Source organism: Corylus avellana, chromosome ca9 (genome assembly GCF_901000735.1).
Source record: "Corylus avellana chromosome ca9, CavTom2PMs-1.0".
Taxonomy (NCBI): domain Eukaryota; kingdom Viridiplantae; phylum Streptophyta; class Magnoliopsida; order Fagales; family Betulaceae; genus Corylus; species Corylus avellana.
Window position 1 is genome coordinate 7,366,396 of NC_081549.1, and position 19,994 is coordinate 7,386,389.

General features: G+C 37.4%; 4 protein-coding genes across 4 annotated transcripts; all 4 read right to left on the minus strand.

Moving 5' to 3' along the window:
• Positions 1–5,003: 5,003 nt before the first annotated feature.
• LOC132162073 (syntaxin-121-like) lies at positions 5,004–6,852 on the minus strand. Its single transcript, XM_059572319.1, has 2 exons — positions 6,303–6,852; positions 5,004–5,437 (listed from the first exon to the last, which is right to left on the minus strand). Exons 1-2 carry the CDS (start codon positions 6,850–6,852, stop codon positions 5,076–5,078), a joined length of 912 nt encoding a protein of 303 aa, XP_059428302.1. The 3' UTR covers positions 5,004–5,075.
• A 1,398-nt stretch (positions 6,853–8,250) lies between these two features.
• Positions 8,251–9,168, minus strand: LOC132162241 (syntaxin-121-like). Its single transcript, XM_059572503.1, has one exon. It carries the CDS (start codon positions 9,166–9,168, stop codon positions 8,251–8,253), a length of 918 nt encoding a protein of 305 aa, XP_059428486.1.
• A 1,328-nt stretch (positions 9,169–10,496) lies between these two features.
• LOC132162242 (syntaxin-121-like) lies at positions 10,497–12,953 on the minus strand. Its single transcript, XM_059572504.1, has 3 exons — positions 12,829–12,953; positions 12,149–12,435; positions 10,497–10,858 (listed from the first exon to the last, which is right to left on the minus strand). The coding sequence occupies exons 1-3, from the start codon at positions 12,951–12,953 to the stop codon at positions 10,497–10,499; spliced, it is 774 nt and encodes a 257-aa protein (XP_059428487.1).
• A 1,869-nt stretch (positions 12,954–14,822) lies between these two features.
• LOC132162243 (syntaxin-121-like) lies at positions 14,823–16,302 on the minus strand. The gene is made up of 2 exons (XM_059572505.1): positions 15,406–16,302; positions 14,823–14,870 (listed from the first exon to the last, which is right to left on the minus strand). The coding sequence occupies exons 1-2, from the start codon at positions 16,300–16,302 to the stop codon at positions 14,823–14,825; spliced, it is 945 nt and encodes a 314-aa protein (XP_059428488.1).
• Positions 16,303–19,994: the final 3,692 nt, after the last annotated feature.

Below are 19,994 nucleotides of genomic sequence, written 5' to 3' on the forward strand. Positions count from 1 at the left end.
GTGATTGGCATATGACGGGTTGACTGTCTATTTTAACTCCTTTGACTGACGGAATGGGACTTTTGGGTACAAAATGGTAGTTTTATAGGATCAAGCAGTACAGTTGGCAGTTCATGGGGAGAAAGTGACAATGTGTTGTAGTTGATGGGAGGAAAGGATAATTTTCCCAAACATTAAAAAAAAATAAAAAATAAAAAATAAAAACTTGTATAAACATTACTAGTAGTAGCTCACCTCATGTTGGCTTGCACTCATTCTTTCTCCCATGTAATTCACTGCTTATCTTCTTTTTTGTGGACAATTTCTGGTATTGTGTCCAATCACTCTGCATTTGGAGCATCTCATCCTAACGTCACCCTTCCTTATACGGTATGGATTAACAGGCTCTTCTGAACCCTTTGTCCTTACTTTTCTAGGTCTGCCTAATTGTATTCTATATAGTGGGGGGTCCACATGGTCGTAATTTGTCTTCACCCATTAGTCATCTCCAGGCATTGGATAAACAATTTCATTGCAAGTTTTTTTATACATCTCAATAGTATACCTTTCAACTATATAATCTTCGGTGTCTGCATTAAAAGACCAAATTGCAGACATTGCATGTGCACGTGGGATTCCTGTCAAGTCCCACTGTCTACAGCCACAAGTTTTTCTCACCAAATTCACAACATACTGATTGTTATTGTGTGTGACTTCATATACTAGCCCCAGTATATGTGCTGTCCAATTTCATCCAATTTTGCAACTACTCTTGGAAAAAGCCTACTAGTCATGGTTCTGATGTCATCCCTCTTTGTTTGATATCTCTTCATCAACTTCTTCCGTATCATTTCCAACATGGATATGATTGGCAGGTCACGCACTTTCATAATGTAAGCATTGAAGCGCTCGCACAAGTTGTTCACAAGTAGATCATACTTGGGGGATGTATTGAACCAAGCCCTGAACCATGAGGTTCGTTCAATTTTTGACAAATAGTTGTGTGCATCCTAGCTTATAAGCCTCAATTCGTCCATTTCCTTGTGGAATTCAGCTTCAGTATATGCTGCAGCCGCAGCCCATAACTTATCCTTCAATACCACACCACGATGATCAATGTCTCTGTAGTTCGCATACAAATGTCTTACAGAAAACCGGTAGTCAGCCCTGGGAATAACTACATCGAAATCTGGTTGCTGCCCGTACACTCAGTCACATTTGTTTTGATAATGAACCAGTGGTGATTTTTACCTTTTGATGATCAAAAATAAATGTCCATCCTTATGCAGGGGTGGAGTCAAGATCTGATAGCAAAGTCTCAAGAAACCATATCCAATTGTCTTTAGTTTCTGCCTCAACAACTGCAAGTACCACTGGATGCATGTTATTTTTGACATCCCTCGAAATAGCAGACAAAAGTTGTCCTTTATAAGGCCCTTTTAAAAAACATCCATCCAACCCAATGATAGGCCTACAACCAACTTAAAAACCATTTTTCATGGCAGCCAATGAGAAATACAACTTATGGAAACATGCTGGATGGTCAGGTAAAGGTCTATTAACCTTCATCATCACACAACTACCCCGGTTTGTTTGTCTAATTGTTTCACAATAATCCCAAAGCCTATTGTATTGAAGCTTAACTTTACCAAGAATCATATCATTTGCAAGTCTTCTAGCCCTATACATCTGGCAATTATTAACATTAATACCACACTTATCTTTGACTTCCCCAAGGATTGCCTTTAAAGACATGTTAGGTTGTGCTCTAAACTTGTCAATCAATTTGTCGGCAATCCATGCAAATTTGACAATAGAATTCCTATGCTTCCTTGTACAAGTGTGTTTGGGTTGTAAGTATCTAATTTCAAATGAGTCATTATCCTTACATTTACGATCGTACATCCTGTACCTACAACCTGGATCCCTGCATACCACAATACATTTGGCTAGATAATTCTTTTTAAACCTTATATCCTTCCCATTTCTTAAATTGTTCTCTTCAATAGCTTTTCTAAAGACTTTGATTGAGGGAAATTTATGCCCAGTACTTAACTATGGGTTTTGCATGTCAGTTTGTTGAAATTCTGTTCGCTTAGTTACATATGTGGCAAGAGATGAAACCTCAATCTCCTCATCACTTAAGGGAGGGAATACAAGAATGTCACTTCGGGCCATGTCTGAGTTTGCATCATCATCAACCTCATCACCATAGTAACTACCCCTTCTACTAACTTGTTAAGCTCCCTCTACACTTGCATTTTGATTATCACCCTCATCCTCCTCCTCCTTACTCTCCCCATCACCCTCAACACCACCTTCCTCAACATTGCCCGCTTCCATGGATTGCCCAGGAAGGTTGTTATCTTCATCAAACAAGTCCGGTTCTAATATCTCTTCCCAATAAGGATCTTCTCGATCATTCCTACTATTTTCACCATATTCACCATCATCATCATCATTATCGTCCTTATATTCCTCATCATTAACTGTAGGCTCATCAAATGAAACAAGGTACAACTCAATAACCAGTACCCCTACATGTGCAGCAACCATTTCCAACACATTATGGTCTGATGAAATTAATTTCATACCACTTTGTATACTATTACTTAGGTGTAAGTAATACACCAAATCTCCTGACTTGTATCCATACTTTTTCACTATACCCTTAATCTCAAAAAGGACAACTTATCCTCATTAAACTTCTCATCATACACATCTACCTCAACCCCCACATATGTGCACGTAAACCCCCTATTAATCTTACCACTGTAATGCACCTCGAACACAAACTCTCGTATAGTCATCCTAAATAATAAAAGAAATAAAGAAAATTAACAAATCAATAAAATATTTAACAAATCAAACTTAAGTAAATATTAAGTACATATTAATTAATTAATTACTTAAAGTTAATCATTAATTAATATTTGAGGTCTATTTCATATATATGATAAGATATGTTGTTTTCAGTATAGCATGCACATATAGCCAATGAGATTGATTAATTAAACGGTCAAATGCACATGCATGAGTACAAGGCATGCAATCTAAAGTGGGGACACATCCAGGGACCACATGATGCCTCAGTGCATCCTTTTCAAAACAGAAAACGGTAGGGTCCAACCATTCAACAAAAGCATATAACTTCCCTAGGGACCACACTATCCATCAACCATAAACCAACAAAACTACATTATTAAATTGGTTGACTGTGTATAAAAACATCTAAAAGATATATTTTGAAAGTTTCAACAAATATATAATCATAGGACTCACAAAAAAAAAAAAAAAAGAATATATAATCATAGGAAGCCGCCCAATAAAGTTCACAATAAAGTATTCTGACATTAGAATATATAAGCATAAAGCGGCCTAATAAAATTCATATATAAGTACAGCATTAAAGCAAACAACGACCACATTCCTCTCTTCATGGTCAAACCCCAAAATATAAGGCACTTTAAAAGGGGGCTTTGCGATTTCCTCGTAACAACTAACTAAGAATACAAACTTTGCAAAAATCCTACTCGTAACAACTAACTAAAAACCAAATCAAAATAACCCAAACTAAATTTAAACCCTACTCGTTCGAAGTCAACAAACCCTAAACTGTACGAAAACCTAAACTTTTACTAGCAAACATACCTTCAAGTGTCGAAACAAGTTTAGATTTTGTTTGGATTGACAGCAAATATTGAATGAGTTTCGATTGATTCGCACACGAAAACAGTGGCTACGGTTTGCTGATTTTATCTGGGTCGCGACAATTCTTCAGTCAACTGAGGTGTGAGTGAGGCTGAATGTGTGGGACATCACTTAGGGCTTTTTACCCTAAGTGCAAACGACGTCGTTTGGGTAAGTAATATGGGTTCATCGTGTATGCGTGTCAAGGGATGGGTTAAGTGTCTTTTAATTTTCAAAAAAGAGTATTTTAGTAACTTCAAGTCCAAAAAAGGCACGTGCACGGCACGTGACGTGTTTTCCATCCAACTTGATGAGGTTGACTAACGTAGTGGCTAATTTGAAATATTTTGAAACTTTGCGGGACTACTTTAGTACATTTTGAATATTGGGGGCCAACTCGCAAATGACTGTTAGTTTGGAGGGCCTTTTTATATTTTTCCTAAAATATTTTTTATTTTTTATTTTTTGTGATTAGAAACCTAAGTAAAATATTGATTGTTGTGAATTTATGATGCTACTTTTGTTAGCTTGTGTTGACTGAATAGGAGCTTGCACTGCCAACATTTTAAAAATTATCATTTTTAAAGATAAATTAATGAAATTTTATTTAAACTTATAAAAAAAAAAAAAGAAATTTTATTGAACTTATTCAGTAATGTTAAAAAATTTTGAAACTCCACCAAGCTCGATTAGAGGCTCGGCTTGTTAAGTTAGCTGCGTTGGAGCTCTTAACGAGCTTGAGAGGACTCACGGCCGAGAATGAAAGAATTTTGCTGGGAGTGTTTTATTTTTTATTTTAAAATAAAAAAAGAAAAATTAGAGAGAGAAGATCCTTTTCATACTACCCATAATGTAAACGTACGTTGCCAATCCAATCGTTGACGCAGTACTTTGAATTCAAATATGGCAGTTAACTCCACTCCTAACTATGGTTAACAATTTGTATTGGGTTATTATCAAGTTTAATGGTTTATGGGTTATGTCAAAAATTACCTACATGCTATTACGTCGTGTGTCGGATTCGACTCGTGTCGAAGAATGAGTATAAGACTATAAAGGTCAACTATAATTTGATTAATTTAATTAAACGAGTAAGATTTTTCAACCATAATTATTTAATTTTGTGTTAAATTCAAAGATGGTGTAAAAAATTGTCAACCCTACCCCCAATCCAATAAAACATGGAAAATTAAGAACATCGATCAATGGCTATTTGGGTATTTCATGTAGACTATTAAAAAAAATTGAAATAATGAAAAAGGGTTAAATACTTTCTTTTGAAAAAAATTATATATATATAGATGTTATACACTTCCATTTGCACACTACTTAACTTGGTTAAGAAATAAAATACAACAAACATCCAAAGAAAAACCAAAGGAAAATGAATCTAGTATCAAAGGGCTCTAAATGACACCGATGATCTTAAGGACCACCAACAGGACCACGATGATCAACAGCAGAAGCAAAATGCCATAACAGGTCCATTTCCGGGTGTTTTTCTGGTACGCCCGGGCAGTCTGCAACTCATGGGTTCCATCCTTCACGAACGAATGAGCTCTCTCCACGTGGAGGGCGATGTCATCCAATTGCTCCCCTTGGGCCTGGACCAAGACGGCCATGTCCAGGAACACCTGGTGCAGCTCTTTCAAATTCTTCTCCATCTCCTTCACAGCATCATGCCTCTCTTGAATTTCTTGTATGGTGTCCAAAACTCTACCCCTGCCTTGCTCTTGAATGGCTCTTTGCAAGAATGTCTCACTCTCACCTGTATTTGTCACATTTCTTTCTTTAATCTCAATATTATCCAATGTTGCTAATATATATATATATATATATATATATAAACAAACAAAAAGGAGTTTTAATTTTGTTTACTAATTAATTATTTGTTGAAAATTACATTTTTATCCTATAATGCTAATATGGTAGTTGAGACAACTACATTATTAGATAATTGTAACGTAAAAATGTGATTTTTAGCACTATTCTAAATTCTAATTATTTAAAATAATATACCAAAATTTGAAAGCATTATGAATTAAGCCCCTTGTTTAAACTTCACTTTATCCCATGTTACTCATTTTGCAATATTTATCTGAAGTTCAAAACTTCTTAATTTAGTGTATCGAACTTTAAATTTTTTTTAATGTTCTCCCTCCGTTAGAATTTTCTATTAAATCCGAATTTTTTTTCCAAAATTCCCCATTTTTTTTAAGAAAAAATATTTAATTTTTTTTGCAAATATTGAGGCTTGGGTATTTTTATAAATACCCTTAAATTTGGACCAACGCTTTAAACTTTGCAATTTTTTTTTTTTCCTAAAACAAATGGGGGTATTTTGGATAAAAGTTAACAAATGGGTGCAATTATAAACAATTGAAAGACACATACACTACATTAAAAGAAATTGAACTTTAGGGAGATATTGTAAAAGTGATAACAATTTAAAGAAGTTAAGTGAAGTTCTAAAATTTATTTATTTTTATTAATTTAACATTATATAGAACACAAATTAATCCTATATGCATGTTTTACAAATATGAGAAAAAAGTCAAATATCCCAGTTGAGATTTCTAAATAATATTCAAATACCAAAAAGAAAAACAAAAAAGAAAAAAAGCTCTAATTACCTGTGGAGATGAGAAGGTCAACGGTCTTGTCATCAGGATTTTCACCGGTGACAGTGAAGTACCTCCGTTGTACGGTCTCCCGGTACTGTGATGAAATCTGCTGCCTCAGGCCATTGAAGCTGTCCATGGAGTCCTTGAGCTTCTTCCTGAGCCCGTTTACGATGGAGGACCGGGTCCGGTCCGACGACGAACCGGGTCCGCTGCCGGGGAGGCTCCAGTTGTCGGTGTTGGAGCGGTCAAGGGCCTCGAGCTTGGCCTTGACGAGCTTGGCCTTCTTGAGAGCGAGCGTCACGTCGGCGTCCATGCGGGACCGGAGGTCCTTCACGGCCCTGGCGTTGTGGAGGGTCTGGCTCTGCTCGTGTGCGCTGCGGAGAGCGTGGTTGAGGCGGTCGAGCTCCTTCAGCTCGTCCTTCACGGAATCAACGTCCTCGAAGAACTTGTCCAGGTGGACGCCGGTGGCGGTAGAGGACATCTCGATGACGTGGTGGTCGGAGGAGCCCTGCTCGCCGCGGAAGCCGGAGAAGGAGCCGGAAGAGAAGAGGTCGTTCATCTTTTATCTTCTTCGCTGGTACAGAGAGAATAAAAAAGCCTGGAAAATATAAGCAAAAATAGAGAAAAGAGAGTATATATGTTTCAAGGGTCTGGGTCAACTACGACTATTCTGGTTGAATAGTTGAAGGAGTTTTGAGAGAGACAAATGGGTTTTTTGAATGTTTCTGTTTTTTTGGGAAACATCAGGGAAAGAGAGGAGGGGGAGGGAAAGGGTCTGGTCCGACTCGTCCGAGTCAGATTTGAATATGGAAATGGGAAATCAATGGAAGGTTCGAAACAATTATGGCGTGAGAAATGTATGTACGAAAGTTACGTACGAAAAAGCCTTGGAGTTGGCCTGGGGGGACTGGGGAGGGGGAATTGGTGTACCTTTTCTTCTCTTTGAATATTTTGTCTTTCTGGAAATGGAAATATGTTTAAAATAATTGAAAAGAACAAGTGTAAAATAAATATGAGACTTGGTCGCCTTCACTCGGGTTTCGTTATTCACACACATCGTGCAAGCTTTCACCATATTACTTTCCACCATGCATCGTGCATCCTTTCTTTTCATTCATCATCAGCCCTCTTTCCCAAATAGGTTCAATTTATAATATTGATGCTTTACCCACTACAAAAGTCTTAACCAGAGAGCTAGCTAGCATGCAGTTCTTTCCAAGCAAAAATTGTAAGAGAAACTATTTTACTCCACTTGCATTGCTGTAAAAGGATATATAAGAAATACAAGAAGAATTCATATATAAAAGTGACTATATATATATTTCTCTCTTTTAAGTGACTATAAATATAAGAGTAATGTTGAGGACTATCTTTTTATCTTTTTTTTATCCTTTTAAAGTTGATGTGGCTTTCAAAATCACAATTGGATCAAAATTCAAGTATGATTCATCTAAAATTTAATAGTAATTTTAAAAGTCACATCAACTTTAAGAGGATAAAAATATGATAAAAAGATGGTTCCTACCATTACTTTAAATATTATCGCAACTTCACTTGGCCACTCTCCATACTACCCTTTTATCCTTGTAGCTTTAATGATTTTACCATAGTTAGTTTTTATTTTTTATTTTTTTTTATTTTAACAATATTTTGCCCCTTGTGAAGTAGAATTCTAGCTCGACCACTGCCGGTGAAAATGTATAAGACAAGAATAGAAGTTTGAATGCACAAATCAATGGGTGCAACGAGCACAAACAGACATATATTTCCTTGAACATGAATCATATACTTGGGGAAATTAATTAGTATGAATTAGGAGTAAATTCTGCAAAAACAATTTCCTTCCACCTACCTTTAATTAATTTTGCTCTAATATTAATACTAATTAATTTTCACAAAACACCAGTAATGCAATAAATTTCAACCTTGTCACGTAGTATTATTATTGTCCTTGTTGTTATTTTTGTTCGTCGTTCACCCACGGCTTGATTGTAAAGAGCGTGATCAAGATTACGATCACCAGCAAAAGTATGGTAGCTAAACAGAGCCATTTCAGGGAGTTTTTCTGGGATTCCCTGGCAGTCTGCAACTGCTGGGCTCCACCCCTCATGAACGAATTTGGTTTCTCCACGTGGAGGGTAATGTCGTCCAATTGCTCGCCTTGTGCGAAGGCCATGTCCAGGAACACCTGGTGTAGCTCTGTCAGATTCTTCACCATCTCCTTCACAGCATCGTGCCTCTCTTGAATCTCGTGTATGGTGTCCACAACTCTGTACCTGCCTTGCTCTTGAATGGCTCTTTGCAAGAATCTCTCACTCTCGCCTGTAGAGATGAGAAGGTCCACACTCTTGTCATCAGGATTTTCACCGGTGACGATGAAATACCTCCGCTTCACGGTCGCCCGGTAGTCAGACGAGATGTGCTGCCTGAGGCCATTGAAGCTGTCCATGGAGTCCTTGAGCTTCTTCCTGAGCCCGTTCATGACGGAGGTCCGGGTCCGGTCCGACGAAGATCCGGGTTCGCAACCGGGGAGGCTCCGGTTGGCGGCGTTGGAGCGGTCGAGGGCGTGGAGCTTGACCTTGACGAGCTTTGCCTTCTTGAGGGCGAGAGCCACGTCGGCGTCCATGCGGGAGCGGAGGTCCTTGACGGCCTTGGCGTTGTGGTGGGTGAGACTCTGGCCGTGGGCGCTCCGGAGGGCCTCGTTGAGGCGGTCCAGCTCCTTGAGCTCGGCCTTCACGGCGTCCTCGTCCTCGAAGAACTTGTTGAGGTTGACTCCGGTGGAGGACATCTCGATGACATGGGGGTCCGGGGAGGGTTGCTCGCTTCGGAAGCGAGAGAAGCCATGGTAGGAGAAGGCAGAGAAGAGGTCGTTCATCTTTCTTCTTCTCCTTCTTCTTCTTCTTCTTCGCTAGTAAACCGAAGAAAATAAGCGTTGGAATATAAGCAAAATTTGAGAAGAGAGAGAGATAGAGAAATTGGTTTTTCCCAAGAGGACGGAGAAGAGGAAACGTCAGAGAAAGTGTCTCGGAAATGGAAGTTTCAAAGCACGTTTTTACGTTCTGGGTTGAGATTCACATTCTCTCTGTTGACATTTCAACGCGTAATCCACAACTTTATGTGCCGGAGCCTGAGGAGACTCAACTTGAAGCTCAAACATTTGTGAGTATGCCAAGCCCTACTCAAAATCGGAAAACCGCCAGCCACCAGCGAAGGCGGTTGGGAAGGAGAACCAAGATCGGAACAACCTGGTTTTTTTTCTTTTCTTTGTTTTTTTTTGGGTTCAAAGCAATAGTGTTTATTTTAACTAGTTTATGATCTATATAATCTAAATGGCCCTACCCTGTAGTTTGTACGTCTGTAATCTACGATCGTGCACTGCCAACATTTTAAAAATTTATTAAAAAAATCTAAAACTCCAACCAAGCTCGATGAGAGGCTCGGCTGTTGAGAGGACTCATGGCCGAGAATGAGAAGAATTTTGCTGTTCTATTTTTCATTTAAAAAAAAAAAAAAAATTAGAGAGAGAAGATCCATTTGATACTAGTATACTACCCATAAAGTTGTCAATCCAATCGTTGACGTGGACCTATTGACACCTCAAATTACTGGTGACAATTTTTTTGACTCAACTCGTTTGACTCATATTAATAATAATATAACATATTTAGTTAAATGGGTTAAACTTTTTTACTGTAACTTTCTAATTTTGTATTGGGTTTTTTCAAAAAAAAAAATTTATATTGGGTTCGCGTTGAATTTGCAAGTCATATAAAAAATTGCATATCATTATGTCATGTGTCTGATTCAACTTGCGTCGAAGTATGAGTATAAGATTATAAATGTTAACTATAACCTAATCTATTTAATTAAACAGGTTAAATTTTTCAATCCTAACTCTTTAATTTTGCATTGAGTTTGTGAATCGTATAAAAAATTTGTAAACCCTACCCACAACCCCATAAAACATGTAAAAATAAGAACATCAATCGATATTTGGGTATTTCATGTAGACTATTAAAAAAATTTGAAATGATGAAAAAGGGTGAAATACTTTTGAAATTTTTATATATAGAGAGAGAGAGAGATGTTCTATACTTCCCATTTGCACACTGCTTAACTTGATTTTTAAAAACAATCAAGAAATAAAATACAACAAACACCCAAAGAAAAACCAAAGGAAAATGAATCTAGTATCAAAGGGCTCTAAATGACATTGAATTTCTTAAGGAGCACCAACACGACCACATTGATCAGCAGCAGAAGCAAAATGCCATAACAGGTCCATTTCCGGGTGTTTTTCTGGTACGCCCTGGCAGTCTGCAACTCATGGGTTCCATCCTTCACGAACAAATGAGCTCTCTCCACGTGGAGGGCGATGTCGTCCAATTGCTCCCCTTGGGCCTGGACCAAGACGGCCATGTCCAGGAACACCTGGTGCAGCTCTTTCACATTCTTCTCCATGTCCTTCACAGCATCGTGCCTTTCCTGAATTTCATTAATGGTGTCCAAACCTCTACCCCTGCCTTGCTCTTGAATGGCTCTTTGCAAGAATCTCTCACTCTCACCTGCATGTTCATGTATTTGTCACATTTCTTTCTTTATTCTCAATATTATCCAGTGTTGCTAATATGCCTCAAATCTATACATAGACCCACTTAATTAAAAAATTAAAAAATCCTAGAATTTTACCAAAAGTTGAACTCTAATGAATTAATCCATACTTGTTTATTGATTATAAAATTAAAATTAATCATTTTTTATTAGCTTAATTGTTGGGACAATGGATATTTGATCATGTTGGAACAGTTTTCGAGAAAATCGACTAAGAACTTGATGGGTGTGCCGGCGGGAGATAGCTCTGATGCTTAAGTCAGTCAATATTTTTTACAAGGAAAGCAAATGAATTCTTTTTAGAGTAATTAACCAAATACCTGGTTGGAACTTCTATTTTATAGGCATCAAGTAGCAGTTATAATCAAATAAGATAAATGCTAGGCTTACAAATAAATTTTACAGAAAAATTTTTACAAACTGATGTGGTACAACATGATTAGATATAAAATTAAGTTCAAAGTTTGAAAAATGTAATCATGTTGTGCCACATCAGTTTGTAAAAGTTTTTCTATAAAATTTGTTTGTAAGCATTGTACTCCTCATCGAATAATAACCCTTGAATTCTTGGTCCTACATTCCCGAGGAGTCCACTACGAGTAATGCTGAAACTGTGGAGAATGGGATCATGGGTTGTGTCAAATCGTGGGATCGTGGGGTCTTGTTGAAGTCTTGATCACATTCATGTAGAACGTGGGTTGAGGCTCTTAGCACGGGCATGTTTTTTCACACGTGGCGTCTTGGCGCTTCAAGCTCGGCCACATTCTTTTGGAATGTGGCTTTTCCCTCTAGATGACTGGACTTCTGTTTTTCCGTGGGCTTCCATAGATATTTGATTTGGGCGTTTTATTTATGAGCCTGCATTTATAACTTTGGTTTGGGGGCCCGTTATTGGCATTTTGGCTGATCCTAACATATCATGTTGATTAAACTATTAAAAGTAATATATTTTCTATTAACTTAGGTGTTAGGATAATTGGTAATTTATATAGTATGAGACGGCGATCCTGAAATATAATGGAATTGGTGGTAATGCTAAAAACATTATAGGAACTAATTTTTTGTGAGTTATATCAAACACAAAATTATCCCATGTCTTCAAAACCCCTGAAAATGAATATTAGACATAATTCACTACTTATTTCAAAATTACCAAATTATTTTCAAATATCCAGCTAGTAATTATAATATAAAAATACTAAATTACAAAAATCAAAAAGATTAAGCTAAAAGTCAAGCTCTGCCTGTAAAGATGAGAAGGTCAACGGTCTTCTCATTAGGATTTTCACCGGTGACAGTGAAGTACCTCCACTGTACGGTCTCCCAGTACTCGTACGAGATCTGTTGCCTTAGGCCATTGAAGCTGTCCATGGAGTCCTTGAGCTTCTTCTTGAGTCTGTTGACGACGGAGGTCCAGGTCCGGTCCGAGGACGAACCAGGTCCGCATTCGGGGAGGCTCTGGTTGGCAACGTTGGAGCGGTGGAGGGCCTCGAGCTTGACCTTGACGAGCTTGGCCTTTTTACATAGTTTTCTTGAGGAGAAGGTATTTATGGAACAACCTCAAGGTTTTGAAGACTCTACTTTTCCTGATCACGTCTGCAAGCTTCACAAGTCTCTTTATGGCTTGAAACAAGCTACAAGGGCTTGGTTTATGCGACTTTCTTGAGCATTAGTGGATTTTGGGTTTGTAGGATCAGCTGTTGACACATCTCTCTTTACTTTGCATCATAATTCAGTTCATGTATTTATTCTTGTGTATGTAGATGATATTCTTGTAATCAACAATTCCTTTTCTACAATTACACATTTAATCTCTAAACTTAAGGGTGAATTTGCAGTCAAAGACTTGGGAGCCTTATCCTACTTTCTAGGGATTCAAGCTACACGGACCAATCATGAGTTGTTCTTAACTCAAACTAAATACATGGCTGATTTACTTTGAAGGACCAAGATGGATGGGGCAAAACTAGCTTCAACACCGTGTGCCTCAGGTGGAAAACTCTCATGGTTCACTAGGGATCTATGTCTGATCCAACTAAATTTCGTCATATAGTGGGTGCCTTGTAGTATTGTACACTCACACGGCCTAATATCTCTTACAGTGTCAACTAATTATGCCAATTCCTCCTTTCTCCAACAAGTGTTCACCTTATAGCAGCCAAGCGTGTTCTACGTTACCTTAAAGGTACTTTTAATTTTGGATTACACTATACTCAAGGTTCCTTGCAAATCAATGGTTATTGTGATTCAAATTGGGCTGATAGTCCTGATGATAGACGATCTACCACAGGCTATGTAATTTATCTTGGACCGTGTCTCATCTCTTGGGCAACTAAGAAACAATCTGTAGTGGTCAAATCTAGCACCGAGGCTGAATATAGGTCAATGGCTCTCACTGTTTCAGAAATGTATTGGCTTCGTATGTTATTCAAGGAATTACAAATTCCACTTCCACTTTCACCATGTTTGTGGGTTGATAATCTGGGAGCTCTTTCTTTATCCTCTAACCCCGTATATCATGCGCATATGAAACACATAGAGGTGGACTACCATTTTATTCGAGAAAAGGATTTTAACAAAGATATCTTGATGCGCTACATTTCCACACATCAACAGCCTTTAGGCATCTTCACAAAAAGCTTGACCAGGGCATGGTTTCTTTTACTTCATAACAAGTTAATGGTTTTCTCTCTCCCCATCAACTTGAGGGGGCATGTTAATAGTATAGCCACATCATTTAAGAATCCTTGCAGTATTAGAATTGTTGAAGATAAAGAAGTCTGATCATATTATCTTGTAAATATTATCCCTTAGATTAGTTATTCTTTGTAATTCAAATATATAGTTTGTTAGGATATAATCTCATTTAAATGTATAGCTTATCTCCTGTAAAGTCTATTTATATTCATCTCAATGAAATAACACTGGTATCATTTAAACCAGTATTCAAATCTATATTCAAACTTACTCAACATCGACTTCATTATCATGGAATAAGACGTGTGGTTGTTCTTAGCTTCAATTTATTAACATTGGTAGTTGGTAGTTACCTTTAGTTGTGTGATGACTAATGAGTTTTCTTTAGTAAAAGTAGTAAAAGTTTATGTCTATTCATGTCATTAGAATAGAGAAAAAAAAAAGCCTGGAAACTATAAGCAAAAATAGAGAAAAGAGAGTATATATGTTTTAAGGGTCTGGGTCAACTACGACTATTCTGGTTGAATAGTTGGAGTTTTGAGAGAGAAAAATGGGGTTTTTGAATGTTTCTGGTTTTTTGGGAAATATCAGAGAAAGAGAGGAGGGGGAGAGAAAGGGTCTGGTCCGACTCGTCCGAGTTAGATTTGAATATGGAAATCAATGGAAGGTTCGAAACAATTATATGGAGTGAGAAATGTATGTACGAAAAAGCCTTGAAGTTGGCCTGGGCCTTGGGGGGACTGGGGAAGGGGGAATTGGTGTACATTTTCTTGTCTTTGAAAACTACATGTGTAAATAAATAAGAAGGAAGGATCATCCTCCTCCAATCCTCCTTCTCATCACCGTCATCTTTTTCTTCAGGCATGCAATCACACACACCATGCATCCTTCCATGCACCATGCATCATGCATCCTTTCTTTTCATCATTAGCCCTCTTTCCCAAATAGGTTCAATTAATAATGATTAACAAAGCCATACCCACTACAAAAGTCTTAACCAGTGAGCTAGCTAGCATGCAATTCTTTCCAAGCAAAAATTGTAAGAGATGCCAGAAAATATATGTATAATCTCTGTTAGTAGGAATCTCCCATTAGGGTGAATATCTTATGGAGTATAAAGTGATAGAAGTCAGAGAATGGAATTAACGTATGTTCTCTTTTAATTATAGAGTCATAATATAACTCACATCACTTCACCAAGAGTTATATCACCAAGTGTGATCATCCCTTATTTATCAAGAGAAACTCTTTTACTCCACTTGCATTGCTCTAAAACGATATTTAAGAAATACAAAAAGAATTCATGTATAAAAGTACAATATATATATAATTTTTTGCAAAATTTATTTTATGGTATGTACTTTTTTCTCTCCCTTTTAAGTGGCTATAATCGCAACTTCACTTTTTTTTTTTTTTTTTTTTTAAGCAAATATGCATACAAAATAAAATCGCAACTTCACTTGGCCACTCTCCATACTACCCTTTTGTCCTTGTGGCTTTAATGATTTTACCATAGATGGATTTTTTTTTTTTTTTTTTTTTTTTTATGTATGCGAAGTAGAATTCTAGCTCGACCACTGCCGGTGAAAATGTATAAGACAACAATAGAAGTTTGAATGCACAAATCAACATGGGGAAATTAATTACTATGATTTCTGCAAAAACAATTTCCTTCCACCTACCTTTAATTTTGCTCTAATATTAATACTAATTAATTTTCACAAAACACCAGTAATGCAATAAATTTCAACCTTGTCTCGTAGTATTATTATTGCCCTTCTTGTTATTTTTGTTCGTCGTTCACCCACGGCTTGATTGTAAAGAGCGTGATCAACATTACGATCACCAGCAATAGTATGGTAGCAAAACAGAGCCATTTCAGGGAGTTTTTCTGGGATTTCCTGGCAGTCTGCAACTGCTGGGCTCCACCCCTCACGAGCGAATTAGGTTTCTCCACGTGGAGGGTAATGTCGTCCAATTGCTCGCCTTGGAAGAAGGCCATGTCCAGGAACACCTGGTGTAGCTCTGTCAGATTCTTCACCATCTCCTTCACAGCATCGTGCCTCTCTTGAATCTCATGTATGGTGTCCACAACTCTGTACCTGCCTTGCTCTTGAATGGCTCTTTGCAAGAATCTCTCACTCTCGCCTGTAGAGATGAGAAGGTCCACACTCTTGTCATCAGGATTTTCACCGGTGACGGTGAAATACCTCCGCTTCACGGTCGCCCGGTAGTCAGACGAGATGTGCTGCCTGAGGCCATTGAAGCTGTCCATGGAGTCCTTGAGCTTCTTCCTGAGCCCGTTCATGACGGAGGTCCGGGTCCGGTCCGACGAAGATCCGGGTCCGCAACCGGGGAGGCTCCGGTTGGCGGCGTTGGAGCGGTCGAGGGCGTGGAGCTTGACCTTGACGAGCTTTGCCTTCTTGAGGGCGAGAGCCACGTCGGCGTCCATGCGGGAGCGGAGGTCCTTGACGGCCATGGCGTTATGGTGGGTGAGACTCTGGCCGTGGGCGCTCCGGAGGACCTCGTTGAGGCAGTCCAGCTCCTTGAGCTCAGCCTTGACGGCGTCCACGTCCTCGAAGAACTTGTTGAGGTTGACGCCGGTGGAGGACATCTCGATGACATGGTGGTCCGGGGAGGGTTGCTCGCTTCGGAAGCGAGAGAAGCCAGGGTAGGAGCCGGCAGAGAAGAGGTCGTTCATCTTTCTTCTTCTTCGCTTGTAAACCGATGAAATAAAGCCTTGGAATATAAGCAAAATTTGAGAAGAGAGAGAGCTAGATAGATAGAAATGGGGTTTTTCCAAAGCTAGGGGGAAGGAGAAGACGAAACATCAGAGAAAGTGTCTGGGAAATGGAAGTTTCAAAGCTCGTTTTTGCGTTCTCTGTGTTGACATTTCAACGCGTAATCCACAACTTTATGTGCTCAACTTGAGGGGTTTCATAACATCACATTACCTTGTTTGGGAAGCAAGATTTTCCAACTCAATCTCAAATTTTTTCTAAATTCAAGTTTGGCAATTTTTTAAACTCAATTCAACTCAACTCAAAAAATTTTAACTTAACTCAAAAATTTTCAACCCAATTAATAAAAATTATAAATAAAGATTGAAAAAAAAAATAAATAAATTTAGGGTAGTCGAAACACCCCAGGTGGTGGCTGGGCCACCCCAAGCCCAACTGGGGTGGTCCAACCACCCCTTAATATTTTATTATTTTTTAAAACTTTTTATTATTATTTTTTTAATTAAATTTAAAATATATGTAATATTTTATTATTATTTCTATCAATGGGACATATGTTTCATTTATGACCTTAGGATCTCTCTAGAGAGATCCTAATTATTAATTGGATATTCTCCAATCCAAAATGGATCGGAGAAAATCCTCTACCGTGTTTGACCCACATTCCTTCGTGGGCCATAGGTCGAATAATGAAGGTTGTTGATAGAAGACAATTTTCAATCATATTTGCTTTAACAAAAGGGACATATATAAAAGTCAAGTTGTTGATTGAGTATTAGTTTTAAGAAGAGTTGTGATTCTTATCTTGTTTGTCTTGGCAAACTAATCACTACACGCTGCATTAATTGATATCAAAGTCAAGTTGCACTGCATCAATTATTTAATTGTTGATGGAGATCTTGTGGGCTAAACAAAAAAAAAATTCGTCCAAAGCGCGTTAACTAGCAGAGCAGGAACGTTAGTAATTACTACTCTTAACTATCGGCAAACATATCAAGGATTTAATGTGGATAGAAAAGAAAACCATTCTTAAAAGTGTTTTTCATTGATAACTGGTCAAAATAACATAATAAATTAAGGCTATAGATAGCCATTACATATATTTATACTACCTAAACTCCTGAACCTAAGAAAATGCTCAAATAAAAGTTTGTTTACAAAAATTTATTGGAGCTTGTCTGAACGTGTAAGAGGCTCTTTCGAACCTAACTATGGTTTCCTCATATTCTTATATGAATTCTCAATTCACACAGCAGCTCGTTCTAACCCAACTTTAAACGAGTGCATCTATGAATAACTCATTCAAACCCAACTTCATATGAGTTATTGAACGAGCTATTTTGTCAACTCGTTTTAAAGCTTGTTCAAACATAAACAACAGACGAGCAATTTTGTACGGCTTTTCAATTTTCTTTTTACGGTCTATTTTAACTTAGTAAACATTTGAATTAGAAAAACTTAATGAAATATGACTTTGTAACCCTCTAAATGAGCTTTCCAACGCCATTAATTATGTCTCCATATGATATCAGAATCGCTATATATGTCCCTTTTGTTAAAGCAAATATGATTGAAAATTGTCCTCTATCAACAACCTTCATTATTCGACCTATGGCCCACGAAGGAATGTGGGTCAAACACGGTAGATGATTTTCTCCCGCCCATTTTAGATTGGAGGATATCCAATTAATAATTAGGATCTCTCTAGAGAGATCCTAAGGCCATAAATGAAACATATATCCCATTGATAGAAATAATAATAAAATATTCTATTTATTTTAAATTTAATTAAAAAAATAATAATAAGAAGTTTAAAAAAATAATAAAATATTAAGGGGTGGTCGGACCACCCCAGTTGGGCTTGGGGTGGCCCAACCACCACCTGAGATGTTTCGGCTACCCTAAATTTATTTATTTATTTTTTCAATCTTTATTTATAATTTTTATTAATTGGGATGAAAATTTTTGAGTTAAGTTGAAATTTGTTGAGTTGAGTTGAATTGAGTTTAAAAAATTGCCAAACATGAATTTAGAAAAAATTTCAGTTCGAGTTGAAAAATCTTGCTTCCCAAACAAGGCCAAATTTACTTAAAATTCAATAGTTGGCATTGAAGAAATTGAATTCCAAAGATTTGTCCTTAACTCTTTAAGAATATATTAGCTTTAGCTAAACATGCCTTCTGTTTTACGAAATGTGGCATTCAAATTTGAGAGATAAAGAAAGGTGAAGTTTGAAGAACGGGACGACATGTTTAATGAATTGCCTGACTGACCTGTACGTGAAGTTGACGGCTATGATTTCTCTCCATGGATTTGTTTTTAGGGTTTGCAATTACAGATAGATCATTAAGAGTGAACAACCAGTTGATCGCACGTGAAGCACCAAAATTGGAACACCGCCAGCCACCAGCGAAGGCGGTTGGGGAGGAGAACCAAGATCGGAACAACTTGGTTTTTTTTCTTTTCTTTTTTTTTTTGGGTTCAAAGCAATAGTGTTTATTTTAACTAGTTTATGATCTATATAATCTAAATGGCCCTACCCTGTAGTTTGTACGTCTGTAATCTACGAGCGTGCACTGCCAACATTTTAAAAATTTATCAAAAAAATCTAAAACTCCAACCAAGCTCGATTAGAGGCTCGGCTGTTGAGAGGACTCATGGCCGAGAATGAGAAGAATTTTGCAGAGGGTGTTCTGTCTTTTATTTTTTTTAAAAAAAGAAGAAAAATTAGAGAGAGAAGATCCATTTGATACTAGTATACTACCCATAAAATTGTCAGTCCAATAGTTGACACGGACCTACTGACACCTCAAATTAGAGGTGACAATTTGTTCGACTCATATGGAACGGATTGAACCCGTTCGACTCATATAGGTCAATAATAATATGACCTATTTAATTAAATGGGTTGAACCTTTCAACCATAATTTTTTAATTTTGTTTTGAATTCGTGTCAGTTTGCAGGTCATATAAAAAAGTGCATATCATTTTGTCGTGTGTCAGATTCGACTCGTGTCGAAGTATGAGTATAAGATTATAAAGCTTAACTATAACACAAGCCATTTAATTAAACATGTCAGATTTTTCAATCTTAACTCTTTAATTTTATATTGGGTTCATGGATCATGTAAAAAATTGAAAACCCTACCCACAACCCTATAAAACATGTAAAAATAAGAACATCAATCGATATTTGGGTATTTCATGTAGACTATTAAAAAAATTTGAAATGATGAAAAAGGGTGAAATACTTTCTTTTGAAAAAATTATATATATATAGATGTTCTATACTTCCACTTGCACACTGCTTAACTTGATTTTTAAAAACAATCAAGAAATAAAACACAACAAACACCCAAAGAAAAACCAAAGGAAAATGAATCTAGTATCAAAGGGCTCTAAATGACATTGAATTTCTAAAGGAGCACCAACACGACCACGATGATCAGCAGAGAAGCAAAATGCCATAACAGGTCCATTTCTGGGTGTTTTTCTGGTACGCCTTGGCAGTCTGCAACTCATGGGTTCCATCCTTCACCAAGATTTATATCACATCACTTATCATAACCTCTATAGAAGAGTATGATTGTCTATGCGAATGACCACACTAGTTATGGTGTGATCATCTCCCTATTTATCAAGAGAAACTATT